Consider the following 13,999-nt stretch of genomic DNA (forward strand, 5'->3'; position numbering starts at 1 on the left):
TGCCTGCCCTTTTAGCTTGGGAAGGCTGATGCCAAGAGTGCTCTCCTGAGAGGAGAGAAAAAAAGTCGGAATCATCTGAAAAAAATGATTACTGCTTTTAATTAACCAGTGGAGTGGGCCCAGACACTCATGCATGGGAGAAAAAGCACTCTGGGGAGTAGGCCCAGTCCCAGGAATTCTTTGGGGTGTATGGCTCACGCTGCTAATGACCTAGCTCCATATGAAAAAGGATGCCCCGTGCAGAAAGGCAGCACCACAAACCCCTGTAGAAAAAAGCAAAAATTACCCAGCAGGATGAGAGAGCTGGGTGGCACTGAGGAGCTGGACACAGGCACAGGAGAGGCGAACAGGCAGGGGAAAGCAGGGACACCTGAGCCTAGCTGCAGTTCTTGGGCAGACGATAGACACCTCCGGAGTAGATGAGCTGCTGGTCCCGGACTTTTTTCTGGAGGAAGCCCTGCAGCTCTTGTATATCGATTTCTGTAACCACTGGGCCGGTCATCACAAACATCTTCAGCATGCTGTGAATCCTCTCCAAGGACAGGCTCTCAAGGTTGGTGAGCATTGCTTGGATGTATGTCCAAAACAGCTGCAAAGGGGCAACAGTAAATCACAGTCATTCTCAACACCGAGAGAAGATGGGTGCCTTAGCATCCTGTATCCTCCAGGCAAACACAACTGTGATGGGCAATAAGTTCTGCTCTCAGCTATGAAAGCCTGGCCCTTAAACAAGAAGCATTTGTGATCAGCATCAAGTATCTTCGAAAGCAGGACATGGCCTGAGGTGCGTGCATGACCCTCGGTGGACACACACAGTTTAGACCACCTATGTGTGCCACACTGGCTCTATCCATACAACAAGAGAGACCAGAGGAGGAAAAGCCACTGAAGTGTCTGGGAACCACAGACAGAAAAGACAAAGGTCCTGCTGTCAGGACCGAGCAAGTTTTTTGGCTATTTCTCAAAAAAAGTTGTTTGAATGAACCCAAGTTAGTTATGGTTATTTTCAAATACAAATTCAAATCTCATACTTTCCCTTATTTCATTAACAACAGTATTCACAATGGCCAAATGGCTGCCTGGCTCAGACTTTTCTGTGCTCCTGTGATCATAAACTGAGGGAAATCCAACTTGGAAAACCTCTCAAGGTGGCCTTAGTCACTGCAGTGTGCAGTACACATCAAATCCACCACCTGAATCAGACAGACCAGGGCATCCAAAAGGGGTTTCTTCTGAATTTCAAGTTAGCCTCCTAAGTAGCTGGCTGATAGCACCACCATCCTCACTTTCTCAACATATCAAACTCCCTTGAGAGTTTAGTCCCTTTTCTATTGTAAAAAACAACAACAAACACCCTTATCATTCATCCTAAAATCATTTGTCCAGAATTTTGAAGATGAAACAATCATAGGCTGGCCAGAAATACCCCCACCGCTTCCCCAAAACCAAAGCCACCAGACCTTTGCAATGGCCTGCTGCTTTCACAAGCATCCAGATAAGTACCTGCAGCTCTTCCTCCTTTTGGTCAGCCTGTGATGCCATGGCAGAGTCCCCCTCCTCATCACTGTCTATCAGAACCACCTTCTCCAGCTGGTCCTTCTGCTCCTCCTCAATCACAGTGAACGTGCCCTGGGGATCTTCACGCAGGACCCCCTGCTGCAGCCACAGGGTCATCTTGCGCTTCAGTGATGTCACTGGAACCTTGAGCACTTCACTCAGCTCGGTCAGTGTCCATGTACCTGCAGAGACCACAGATAGTGCAGGGAGGACAGCACTCGGTAAAGGCTGCCACTCTTTACCCCGGTCAACAAGTGTCCCAAGGAAAACACTCAGGACACCAGCTCTCCCTGTTGCTAAGTCAAGTTTTACTAAGAGGATGGGGAAGGCAGGTGACCCACCGGCACGAGCAAACAGCTACACATGGTGACTGCCTGAAAGATTTCACTGGGTCACCCGTCTGGGTGCTCAGCTGTGTCCTTCTGGCCACAGTCTCCTAGGAGAGCTGGATACTCGGCCAACTTCTATGATAAATCCAAATCTACGAACTAGGACTTGCTGTCCTTGCCAGGACTCTCCAAGGCCTACTGCCACCTGAACAACGTGGCTTTCCCACCCATCCATAGGGATCACATGAACGCAGGTGACACGCTAGGTGTCTGCTGTGTCACTCACTCTTGGTCTGGAAGTGCAAGATGATGGCAGCATGCACAGGAGACACAGACAGCGAGAGGGTGCGATCCGCCAGCTCCACGTCCAAATTCACCAAGCCCAGGTGGTACTTCCAGTTCAGGGTCCTCATGGCCTGCAAAAGCAGCAAACAGCCACTCACAGCAGATCCCCTAACAGGAATCGTCAAGCTCTGCATTTCTGCAGATATCTCCCTGCCTTCATCTGTGGCAGACAGAAGCTGCTCTCCTCATGACGACAGTATCACTCTCTCTTGTAGGCTGAGGATGATGTCAAATACCAGGAAGGTCAACAACAATAACACCCCAAGAGACCATGCTGCTCTTGGGCTGCTGTGTAACTCTTCTAACTAGTTTCCTGCACTCAAAAAACCTCAGGTGGCATCCATGTCTAGCACACAGCTACAGCAGAAGAGACAGGCCACACATCTAGACACAGTCCACCAGGGTGGGAAGTGTATACCTGATGTATAGCAACAAATTCAAGAAAGCATATGCAAAAAACAATCAGAACGCAAGGGGGAGGAACAGCAGTATGGCACACCAAATTGTATTTAGATTAGTTGCAAAGACCTTATCTATATGCACAGTACACAATCTTCTCACCTGGTGGAGTGCAGAGCACGTCACTGGATCATGGATAACTCACATCTATCTCACTATCCCTAACAAACACGGGTGTATTTTCAAAAACTATCTATTAATATTGCTATGCAGGTACCCCATAAAGAGATAAATCCTCCTTTTAGCAATAGCAAAGCCAGTGCAGCTTCTAACCCTGTTTCAGGGCTGAAGGGCTTTAGCCTTTCATACAGCCATATTAACAGTTAAAACAGTAAAGGACGTTAAAGGAAATTTTGTAAAGGCCATGAAAAAACATGCTATACGGTTGAGTCTGAACAGCAAGAACCTGTTTTAAGGACGGTTAAGGCCGTCTCACCTTTAATTTCTCATACTTCTTAGAATAGGCTTCCATAGCTTCCTTGATTTGCTCTGGGAGCTCTAGCTTCTCCTCCTTCAGTGGTGGCCAGAACTCACTTGATAGGATAACAGCAATGAGGCTGAACGGTGGCCTCTCTTCCTCTGGGAGCTTTTCTTCTTCATCACGAATGTTGGCATTAATGCGTCGTGAGTCAGCCATATCCTGGAAGAGGCAGAGGAAGCTGAAGAGACTCCATCTCTTCTAGGAGAACACCGAACCTTAGTAAAGGAGCTTAAACAAGGTGTCTAACATTTCTGCAAATGATGATGGAGACTTTGGAAAGGTTATAATCATCCATGTCCTCTAGACACCAAGAACACGAGGGAATGGGCTGCTACCTAGTTAGAAATACCTGTGGGAGGTTGGGTATGGGTTTATGGCTTTAACACTAGCCTACACTGGAGTCCCTCCAGACTGATGACTTCTCACAGTGCCCCAAGGGAATCAAATCCCAGACTCCCACCCTGGGGGGTCAGAAGTTCTTCTACTGCCAGAATAGAGTAGTCTCCTGGCAAGAGAGACAACAGTACCAGAACGGCCATCCCCAGAGTAAATAACCTGATGCACAGAGCTTCCAGAACAGACATGATTTTTAATCTTCTGCCTGTCACAATTCTAGCCCCATGCTGGGATCCTGGGAACCTCTCTTCCCTTTAAAGGCCCTTTCTAGGTCACTCTTTTAAGACACTCTCCTTCCCCACTGCTTCAGGAGTCCAAAAAAACAAGATCTGAATAATAAAAAGTTACTTTTAACATGACTTCACAATAGTGCATTTGCGCTTCACCAAATCGCAGCTTCAGCAGTTCCACATTGCGGATTTCCCTGAAAAGAGAAAGAAAGGATCAGGCACTGATCCCTCAGACAGACTAGCCTGACTTCCACCCCTCTCAACTGAGCCAAAAACCAGTGCCTGTCACAAGGGTCCTATCGGGACTAGAAAGCCCCACAGGGTATGTTGTCTAAAGAAGGATCCTCCCAGCATCTACGTGATGAACAGGCATTTCCTATGCAGGCCAGGATCTTTTTGAAGCCATTGCATCTCTCTCATTTGGAACCTGACTCTCACAGCAACCCTCTTGACAACACTGTACAATTCCAGCATTTGGGGAGCCATTCACTTGAGACTGTTCATCAATCTCATGACGTAGCTTCCACCAATTGCACTAGCAGGAAAGCTATTACAGCTGTTGAATCAAGACAGATAACTGGGATACAGTTGAAGTCCCCGAGGCTTCATGTGTTTGATCTTGACACCTTCTGCTGATCCTAAGCAGCCTCTGTATGTCAGAAGCACCAGAAGAGATGGGACAGAGCTCAAAGGGTATCAGTGTCTCCAACCTGGAGGGTCAAGGGCAGGACCGAGCAGGGAAAGTCAGTTGTGAGATGAGCCCAAGTGCATAACTAAAACAGAGAAGATTGCCAAAGACACTTCTGATGCCAGCAATGGCCTTTCGTAGGACTGTGTCTGTAGCACAGTATTAGGTGGCTCTACCTGGAAAACCCTGGGGTTGTGTACACAACCCTCACCTCTCAGCACTGTAGTTGAACTGATGTAGCAGCCGGTCAGCAAGAAGGGTGCGGTATTCATTGATAAACAGGTCCTTGCTTCCATAGATGCTCACCAGCAGGCTGATGATGTCTGAGGACCGACGCTTGGAACTTGATTTCCCTAGTGAAACAGAGAAGAAAACAGTGTGAGATTAACAAAGCGCTGCCCCCGCCCAGCTCTGCTCTCAAGGACTAGCAGAAAAGCTGCTCAAGACTATAGAGAAAAAGGGGCAGTGAGCTGACAGGAGATTTAGTCTCAGCATCTAACCTGGATCTGCATCAACAGGGTCAGGAACCCAGTCCCCTGGTTCTGCGATGTCATCATCACTTTCCTGACCATTCTCTAGTGTCACTGGGTCAGCTTTTGAGAGCTCATTTGCAAGATCACCAGAGCCCTCCGCATCCCCCGTGAGACCAGCCACAATTTGCCGCACAGTGTCTTCCCGAGTCCTGTCAAAAGGCAAGGCAAGCAGAGCAAGAGAAGTGAAGGGAAGAGGAAAGGGATGGAAAGACTGTCCTGCCAGCCTCTTACCTCAGATACTTCCTGATGGGCTCACAGGCAACCTCCAGGATAACCATGGAGGGATCAAGCTCCCGCAAGGCCTTGATGGCCGAGATATACAGGGTAATGATGTCAGACGTGTTGACTCCTACAATAGAAGGGCAGAGGTGTCCCTGAGCACACACTAACAGTGTGAATGTAGGAAAGCCTGTTCCATGCTCAGTTAGATCTGAGGAGCTGAAGACAAAGGCTTTAACAGCCATACTCTCCTAGGCAAAGGCAGATATTACATCCACTTGATTGAGAAACAAACTACAACCAAAAACACAGGCTCAAAGACTACCATAAACCAGCTCAGCCCAGACTGAGCATCAGGAGCACAGATGACTAATGGCAGAAGAATCTTCGCCCACCTGAACCAAAGCTAAGCTCTAGCTCAGTTCCTCACTGTACTGCAGAAAGGAGGTAACATGGGGGTGGGATATAATTAGCTACTACTGCCCATGCACACTTCAACATGAGAGCACGAGATGCAAAGAACCAAACTGCTTTCATTGCACAAGAAATGAGATGACAGCTGCCAGCAGATCCCCACTCACGTCTAAGCTCCTTAAATCCAGTCACGTGTGACATACACAAAGATCTAAAACCCACCGGGATGCAAAAGTCGCATTTCCAGAGCACTTTTCAGGGAGCTGAGCAGCTGCTGCCTCTGATTAGTCCTCTCCAGGCAGAACTTGAGGTCCTCCACTGCAGGTTTTGATTCTGGAAAATCTATAGACCAAGCAGTGATCAGAAACAGTGCCAAGCTCCATGGGGAGGCAAGAGGAGATAGAGGGCACAATGGTAGGTGAAGGCAGATCTACAGTTCAAGACAAGTCCAAGAGTGAATAAACATGGAATGGGTTGCTCCTACCTCGAATAATGCTGAAAAGCTCCTCAATGCGCATGCTGGCATAGATGCGGTAGAAGAATCTTTGGACGTGGCACCTCCAGCGTTTCAAGGTGTTGTTAGCTTCTGGAGTGGAGCGAGCCAAGGGACTATCTTGCAAGAAAACTCTGCTGAGCCAACCAATCACCTTCTCAATCCACTACACGAGGAGAGGAACAAAACAGGGATGGTGAACACCAAACCTGGAGGCACAACCATGTCCCACACTTACCCATAAGGAGGCAGTTATTACAGCAAGCTGAAATGAGCAGCTAGCCAAGAGCCCCACCTCCAGCTGTGATCCAAATGTACCCAGGTCTGGCCACAGCCAGAAAAAGCCTCATGGGAGAAGTTAAGACACTAAGTTAGAACAGAGGAACACCTAGACCTTTAACTGACGATACAGACTAGGCAGAGGTGTATGATAAAACAAGGAGTGACTGAGAACTGCATCTTATAATGCACCCACAGCTTTGGTGTCATGATGCCATGAATTTGCTCCAGTGCCCTTAATAAATCTTTACACAATCTACAGGTCATCTGAAAACACTTTAAGTCAAATAAATGAAAGGCTTGCACAGTTTTAAAGAGAATTAAATACAAAAATCACTGATGCTTGCGGACGACTCATAAAATGACAAAGCAGTAAACAACAAGGAAACTAGGACGACCCTACAGAGCCGTATGGTTTGCTCGGTCACCAGACTGCGTGCACTGTTGTTCAGAATAGGCCAGCGCAAGGTTATGCACCAAGGAACAAGGAATGCAGAGCAAGCTGGCACAATGGACACTGTGTTTTGAAAAAGCAATAACCCTGAGAAGTTAAAGGTCATGCTGGGTAAACAACTCAGCATGAACTCGAGTCTTTTGCTGCCAGCTAACACTAAGTTCTGGGTAGGTGCAAAGAAGGATTTTAATTCTGCATGCAGCCCACTGGGTGAGAGTGGTACCAGAACATCACCTCCTTTTCTATTTTAAAGGCACACTGAAAAATTGGAAATAGAACAGGCAATAGCTACACAAATTCAAATTACAGATCCACCTACACAGAAAAAGTCCCATCTAGCCTCTACGGGTAGATGAGACTATTGCATTCATGTAGTTTAGAACACAACAGAAATTCCTTCATTAATACGGATATAACCAGGTCAAACATAATGGCCTACTACTTATAAGCCAGGGAAGCCATTCGGATTTAATGCTAGGGGAAGACTAGTTTTAACCACCTCTTCTGCCAGTAATGGTGAAAGCCACAGTCCAGACATAGGCATTTTCAGTAGAATTTACTTTCAGCTTGTGTAGCTGCTTCTGTTGCTGCACATCTCCAAGGGAAGAGCCCTTGCCCCCGCACACCTTACCTCCTGGAACTCATTTAAGAAAGAGCGCTCATATTCGCCCCTGCATCTTTGCTCCATCCTCTCCTCTATCATCCGGTGCAAGATCGTGGTGACGGCGTCGGCGCTCACTCTCTCTAGCAAGTTTAGCCGGCGGCTGCAGACACAGAGAGATGCAAAGGTATAAGCAAAAAAAATATGATTCCATCCTATCTAATTACTATCATGCCCCTGTATGGTAAATAGATACAAGCAAGGCTCTTACCTTGAACACTCTAGCAGCCTGAATAGGAGCACTACGTTACTGCTGTCCCACCTCCCTCAGAAATTTTATTTTCTAGCCATCAAAAGCTTTTTCACTTATTCTAAGGTTCCTTCTTTTTGCAGACAGGAGATAGAGGAAGGCATTCCTTAGTGCAAGAGCAAGTTATTTTCACATCCAGCAAAAGGAACCTTCTGTCAAAGGATCAGTTCCTTTTGCTGGATGTGAAAATATCAACTACCATTTATTAAGTGTCTGCAAAAACTGTATGGGAGAGTCACTACCCCGTAGTATGATACAGCCTGACTTCACGCATAGCTCCACTACTTTTGAGACATGTAGAAAATTTGCTGTTGCTCCCCTGTCTGGACCATGGGCTTGTTCTCCCTACCACCCATTGCCTACGTACAGGATGTCGTTGAGCTGCTGGAACTGCTCCATGGCTTTGGGGCACCAGCACTCCTCTCTCTTGCTGCTGCAGCCTGCACACAGCAGGCTCTCTCCTCCACCCTCTTCTGTATCACTTTCCTGTTCGTTTTCACTCATGCTGCTCTCACACTCGTTCATTCCATCCTCTCCTTTCTTCCACTGCTGCATGTATATCCTGAAAGTGCGGCTATAGAACTGCTGGATCATCTCCTGGAAGCACTGCGTTGTGGAGAAAAAAAGAATGGCTTTGAACATGGTGTAGACCTTCTCTTGCAGCATTTGAGTGCCTGTTCCCCGGAGCAAGCCTGCTTTGGTCCATTTCTCCAGAAGTTCAAGGCTGTTCAGGTAGGGGTCCAGGCGGCACTTGAGAAGACAAAATGCATCCAGAAGAAGCAAGGAGCACTGCTGCTCCTCAGCTGTATTTTCATATTGGTGAATGCCATTCCAAAACTCAGGGCCTATGTTTGCCTGGAGGTCTGTCTGCAGCACCTCGATGAACCATTCTTCTACAATCGTGTGCAGGTCATAGCACCGCAGCACATCAAGCGCTGCCCGCAGCTCACTGTCTTTCAGCGGCCCCACAGGATCAGATCTAGACACAGCCTAGAAATCAGAGGGGATAACAAGTTAAACACACCCAAGGACTTGCCAAGGGCAGTTGGGGCAGAAGGCGCTGCTCATTCCAGGCACTAAGGAGCAAGCACAAATGGTCTCTGCTGTAAAACAGCAGAGTAGATACTGTTTCTCTGTGGAGACCTGCTGGGCTCTCAACCCACTGATAAAACCAGCAATGCCATCCCTGTGGGAATTTGCCACCAGAACCACGAGCTGCTTGGATTGGGACATGCTCTGTTGATGGTAGTGCCATCGCAGGCCATGCAATCCTGAGAGACAGACTCTGGGGCAAAACATTCTTCTTCTCCATGAGGAATAGTCAGGGAACAGAGCCACAGCATGGATGGAGAAAGCAGCATATCCTGTGTGTAAAGCCCCACGTATGCTGACCCGGCCAGTGCAGCAGGCAGAAGAGAAGGGAATGACAAGCACGAGTCACCCCGTAGGCAAATCCCACCCCTGTCCCAGGCGTTTCCCTTGCCAGCAGTGGCAGCCCAATCAGCTTCCCCTGCCCCTGTGGCCGCACCACCCCCATCCGCAGGTCCCCGGAGTAAAGCGGACCCGGGAATGGGGGGCACAGGAGGGAGCAGGCTAGGCGCCCGCTGACAGGGCAGCCGTGGTGGCTGGTCCTGCCACGGCTCTCACCATACCCGTGAATTTGAGCCTGTGGGTGGTCCTTCACTGCTGCTCTCCGCAGTTTTTCACGGGGGCAGCTCTCCACAGCCCATCCCTGTGGGGGACCCCTCGGGATCCCTCTACATTGCACGACCCGATCCTGCGGGGACCCTGGGCCTTGGCGCATCCTGGTGGTAGGAGGCCGACCCCAAACCCCCATCCCCAGGGGTCCCCCGGGGCCTCCACTCCCCACACCGCGAGGGCCGCGGCTCCCGGGCCCCCATCCCGGTCCCGGGGCGCCCTGCGCGGCCTGGCCGCGCGGGCAGGAGGCCGCGGCCGATGCTGCCGCCCCTCAGTGGCGGCGCGCGGAGGCCGCCCGGTCGCGGGGTAGGAACCGCGCGGCCCCCACGCCCAGCCGCACTCACCAGCCCCAGGGCGGCGGGCGGCACGAGGGCGGTGCTGAGCGCGTGCCAGGCAGCCGAGAGCCCCGCGCCCGCCGCCGCCTCCATGCGGCCGCGCGGCAGGAAGAGGCGGGGCGGGCGGCGGCGCCGTTGGGGGCGGGCGGGAGGGCGGCCATGAGCCGGCCGGAGGCCGCCCTCGAGGGGCTGGTGAAGGAGCTGGGCGCTGGTGAGTAGGGCCGGGCGGCGGCGGCGGGGCCGGGCCGGGCGGCGCTGCCCCGAGCTGAGCGCCCGGCCGCCGCCGCAGGGATGGAGGAGCTGCGCGGCCGGCGCGACGAGCTGGCGCGGCTGATCCAGGGCGAGGAGGAGGAGAGGAGCCGGCTGCAGGGCCAGATCTGGGCGCTCACCGAGAAGCTGGCGCGCACCAACGAGAGCCTGGCCCGCAAGGTGGCAGCGCGCAACGACTTCGACCGCACCATCGCCGAGACCGAGGCTGCCTACGGCAAGGTACCGCCGGCAGCGACCCCCGCGGCCGGGCGGCCCCGGGGACACGGGGCCCGCCCGGTGCCCCCGTCCGGCTCTGGGCGCGGGACCCGTGGGCGCCGCTTCAGGCACAGCCAGGCTGGGCCAGCGGCCCGGGGACGGCACTGCTGGACGTTCCCGCTGGACGTCCCCGAGGGGCTCGCAGGGTGGACGGGGGTGCCCGGCTGCCTCCCGCTGCGGCCATCGCGGTTGGGTTTAGGGTCGGCTCCGCTCCCCGCTGCACGGGGCAAGCAGCGCCACGCCGGTGCACCGGGAGCGCGTCCGGCCGAGCTGCAGACAGTGCCCTGGGACAGGTAACTTCTGATGAAAGTGGTTGCAGCAACTACTGTTTGGACTAGAAAGGGGAAAACTGGAGCTAAAGTCGCACTGTGTTGTCGAGCAACACCAACGTGGTCACTATGACCCCGGGAAAAAAGAAAGCTCCATTTCATTAACCTCATCATTCAGGTGGGAAAAGTACAGGAGGAAGCCAGAGGAAAGAAAGTGTCCGCAAAGAGCCTATGTTCAATCAGGTAACAACAAATCCATGCTACATGGTGGTTTGATGGATGCTTCTCTGGCGTTGATTTGGTAACCATGAACAGGTTTGGTCCAAGATGAGCCTTTCCCCCCTTCAGCTACTGCCTAAATCCTTCTTTTTCCATTTGTCTTTTGGACTCTGGGCATGAGTTGTTGTCCCTACAAGTAACTACTATTCCAGGCACCAAATCTGTGTTTTTCCAAAGCGAGCACTTTCCAGGCAGCCTTTTCAGCGATGACTGTTGTTCAGATAAAGCTGAAGCTCCTTCCTTTGCCAACTTCAATAAATGATGGTTTGAGGTGAAAGTGGACAAACTCTCATATATTAAAAAAAGAAAAAACTTACCCTTTCTGTCATACACTGACATACATTCTGTCAATTATATGAACAACAGCATGTATTTTTAAAGAATACTTCCCTGAGATACAAGTCACACCTGCCATCCTACAAATAAATTTATGTTTATTGAAATTAAAAGACAAAGTCACAATAGGTTTAAACAAAAAAAAACAAAACCAGGGTAGTTAGGAGAGAAAGTGAAGATGTCCTGTGAACAGAAACAAGTAACAAAGTTCCTTCCCTATGGATCTAGGTCTCTTGTCTGTAACCACTTTCCTGGCCTTCCCCCAGCCCATGTAAGCCACAGGGCTCCATTCCCTTCACCACTACCTTCTTCCATGGACAAGTCGGCAGTGTCACCAATGAGTCCTATCAGTGTCTGCGCCTGGGGGGTGCTTAGCTTCATCTCTCCTCTCTGGCCACTCAATGACTTCCACAAGTTCATAGGAATGTCAATTAATGATCTTGGGACTACAACAACCACCAAGTTTTTTAGAGTTGTCACCACATTAAAACTAGGAAATAGTGAGATGGACAGGTAGCAAGATCTCTTAGAGCTATTTTAGCTGTGTTTCTAGCAAAAGGGAGTGTTAGATTATATATAACTAACATAAGCTACAAATAACAGAAACAAAACAAAAGAAGAAACATGTAGTCTGGCTTTAGGTGATTATGGAGTTGAATTACTCTTGACGCAAGAACCTTGAGGTGTGCAGCTTTAACAGTGAAAAAAATTTGAAATCAGATCACCTGAGTATAATACAAATACGATCTAAAAAGTATCAAAATATCTTAAAAAAAAACAACAAAAACGCTAAAGTTCAATCCAGAAGTTGCTTCAGGAAGTTCTCTGCCTCATGTTCCAAGAGACTTAAAACGTTTAGAGTATTTAGTATTCCGAATACGGGCATGAACCAGAGAAAGTCCTGCACAGATACTCTTGCACTGAGATAGGATGATGTACCATCAGGAGCTGAATATTCTAAGGGCTGGAGAATCCCTCATGCTCCAAGGTAGAGCAACTGCTTTCGAAGGGAACTCACGAGAGAAATGTCTAGTTTATGTAAAAATTAGCTATTTTTATTTTCGTCTTTCTCAGATTCTGGAGAGTTCTCAGACATTGCTAAGTGTCCTGAAGGGAGAAACAGGGAATACTAGTAAAGCCACTGAGCCGAAAAGCACTTCAAAAGAGAAACAAGCAGATGGACAAAAGCACTGCTAAACTTGCTCTTCAATCTGGAAAGACCTGTTGGTCTGGAACAGCTGCTGTTCTGGTGCAAAGATGCCACACTTAATAAAAGTTTTGTCTTGCAGAAATATATTTTCCTTTCAGCTGCTCTTTGTCACTAGAAATCTGCTAAACTTAATCCTCTAGACCAAGGTGCTAGATATCAGGATAGGCATCCTACGGAATTTGGAGTGCAGCTTTCCCCCAAGGCAGCGTTCAGCTCACCTTGCCAAGAACAGGCTGAGAGTTTAGCTGGTGCGGACAGGAATTAGAGTACAGAGCTGGGAAGGAAGAAGGCAGCACTCAGCAAGGTGCAGATCATGGCTGCAAGGGAGAGCAGGCATCCTGCAAGGAGCAGAAAAACCAGGAGTACCCCAAGGACCACGTGCTCCACTTGGGAAGCGCACTCTGCACTTCCGAGTATCTGCTGAGCTGGTCCTAACCAGAGAGGCTGCAGGCACACAGAGCTGTTTCTCTGAGCAACAGCACCCTGACAGTTGGTTGAGGTCAGGTGAACAACCTGCCTGGGGGGTTGCTTCCCCGTTCAGCATTAAGCTATAGCAGAACAAAGTCAGGAGCAGTTCGGACAGCTCATCCCTAACTTGCTGTATTGCAGCTTTTGCTTCGTCACGTGCAGTTTTGTTAAGCTGTAACTGTAGAGATGGAGCTCTCTTAAATAGGCTTGAACTTTTCTGTAATACAAGAAGTTTGCATTCTACTAGAAAGGCTGTGCACAACCTGTACACTGATCTGCCCTGGCTCTGTGCACAGCTACTGGCTGTGGGCAGTGCTCAGTGTTGAACACCACATATGTGATACCTTGCTCTTCCCTTAAGTCTGAAGTCACTTGTGGTCCTGCATTTTTCCTTGTCCTCCAGTCTCAGCATCTTGGTCCTGAAGTATTTCATCATGAGAAAGAATTTAGCACAGGTGACTCGCTGCCATGCTCTTCATACTGCAGTTCTGTGACTTCACAAATAGACTGCCAGCCTCATGCTCCTCCTGGGAGGTCACGTCATCTCTGCTTACCTTGAAAAGGACAAGTCTTAGCAAGTGCAGGGAGGTGAAAAGATATGTGTGTGTGTCCCTTCATCTGTCTATCCCCCAGCAAAACCTAAAAAAAAAAAATGTTCAGTAACTTTTTTTTGGGATATGCTTTTCAGACATATTTGAGCACCTAGGGCAGGTGAAGGGGAAAAGAGCTAAAGCTAGACATGTAACATTTAGCCATATCTGTGTGTTTCAGCAGAAGAAAAGAGAGTTCCTCCTGCTTCTACAACATTCACCAAAACAAGTGTAAGCAGAGCATTTTCATATCAGAGACCAGCATCAGCTTGCCTAGACATTCCTTGTCTCTATATAATAGAAAAACTAATAAAAGTATTAAATCTAATCGAAGATGGTAGCCTGGTTCTTTGGAGAGAGCCACACAGTGGGGCACCACTAATGTCATAAAGCCCAGAGGCCGTTATCTATTCCAACCGCATCTCTTTTAATCTCAGAAATACAAATCACATTAGCAGCAGTGTTCAGTCTTCTCCAGAGTGCAATTTTGACCCTGAGTTT

At 49.4% G+C, this 13,999-nt stretch overlaps 2 protein-coding genes across 2 annotated transcripts; one reads left to right on the top strand and one right to left on the bottom strand.

Annotated features, from left to right (window-relative positions):
• Positions 1-314: 314 nt before the first annotated feature.
• On the bottom strand, positions 315-9,929 carry ANAPC2 (anaphase promoting complex subunit 2). The gene is made up of 13 exons (XM_088532170.1): positions 9,831-9,929; positions 8,156-8,778; positions 7,509-7,641; positions 6,136-6,310; positions 5,874-5,993; positions 5,250-5,367; positions 4,986-5,167; positions 4,697-4,838; positions 3,916-3,991; positions 3,127-3,330; positions 2,173-2,302; positions 1,504-1,739; positions 315-589 (listed from the first exon to the last, which is right to left on the bottom strand). The coding sequence occupies exons 1-13, from the start codon at positions 9,912-9,914 to the stop codon at positions 377-379; spliced, it is 2,436 nt and encodes an 811-aa protein (XP_088388296.1). The 5' UTR covers positions 9,915-9,929; the 3' UTR covers positions 315-376.
• A 22-nt stretch (positions 9,930-9,951) lies between these two features.
• Positions 9,952-12,624, top strand: LOC148593126 (uncharacterized). The gene is made up of 3 exons (XM_088532171.1): positions 9,952-10,032; positions 10,111-10,310; positions 12,305-12,624. The coding sequence occupies exons 1-3, from the start codon at positions 9,981-9,983 to the stop codon at positions 12,425-12,427; spliced, it is 375 nt and encodes a 124-aa protein (XP_088388297.1). The 5' UTR covers positions 9,952-9,980; the 3' UTR covers positions 12,428-12,624.
• The last annotated feature ends 1,375 nt before the right edge of the window (positions 12,625-13,999 follow it).

Source organism: Tinamus guttatus, unplaced genomic scaffold (genome assembly GCF_059628265.1).
Source record: "Tinamus guttatus ecotype Peru unplaced genomic scaffold, ASM5962826v1 Tinamus_guttatus_pri_ptg000457l, whole genome shotgun sequence".
NCBI lineage: Eukaryota > Metazoa > Chordata > Aves > Tinamiformes > Tinamidae > Tinamus > Tinamus guttatus.

Bases quoted from the DNA above. Each gene is read 5' to 3' on its own strand.
- LOC148593126 (XM_088532171.1), top strand. From the start codon at position 9,981: ATGAGCCGGCCGGAGGCCGCCCTCGAGGGGCTGGTGAAGGAGCTGGGC. The intron at 10,033-10,110 runs GTGAGTAGGGCC...CCGCCGCCGCAG, and splicing joins GGTGAAGGAGCTGGGCGCTG to GGATGGAGGAGCTGCGCGGC. The intron at 10,311-12,304 runs GTACCGCCGGCA...CGTCTTTCTCAG, and splicing joins CCGAGGCTGCCTACGGCAAG to ATTCTGGAGAGTTCTCAGAC.
- ANAPC2 (XM_088532170.1), bottom strand. From the start codon at position 9,914: ATGGAGGCGGCGGCGGGCGCGGGGCTCTCGGCTGCCTGGCACGCGCTC. The intron at 4,839-4,985 runs GTTAGATGCTGA...CTGTTTCACTAG, and splicing joins CCCTGTTGATGCAGATCCAG to GGAAATCAAGTTCCAAGCGT. The intron at 3,331-3,915 runs GTAACTTTTTAT...TGCCTCTTCCAG, and splicing joins ATTGTGAAGTCATGTTAAAA to GATATGGCTGACTCACGACG.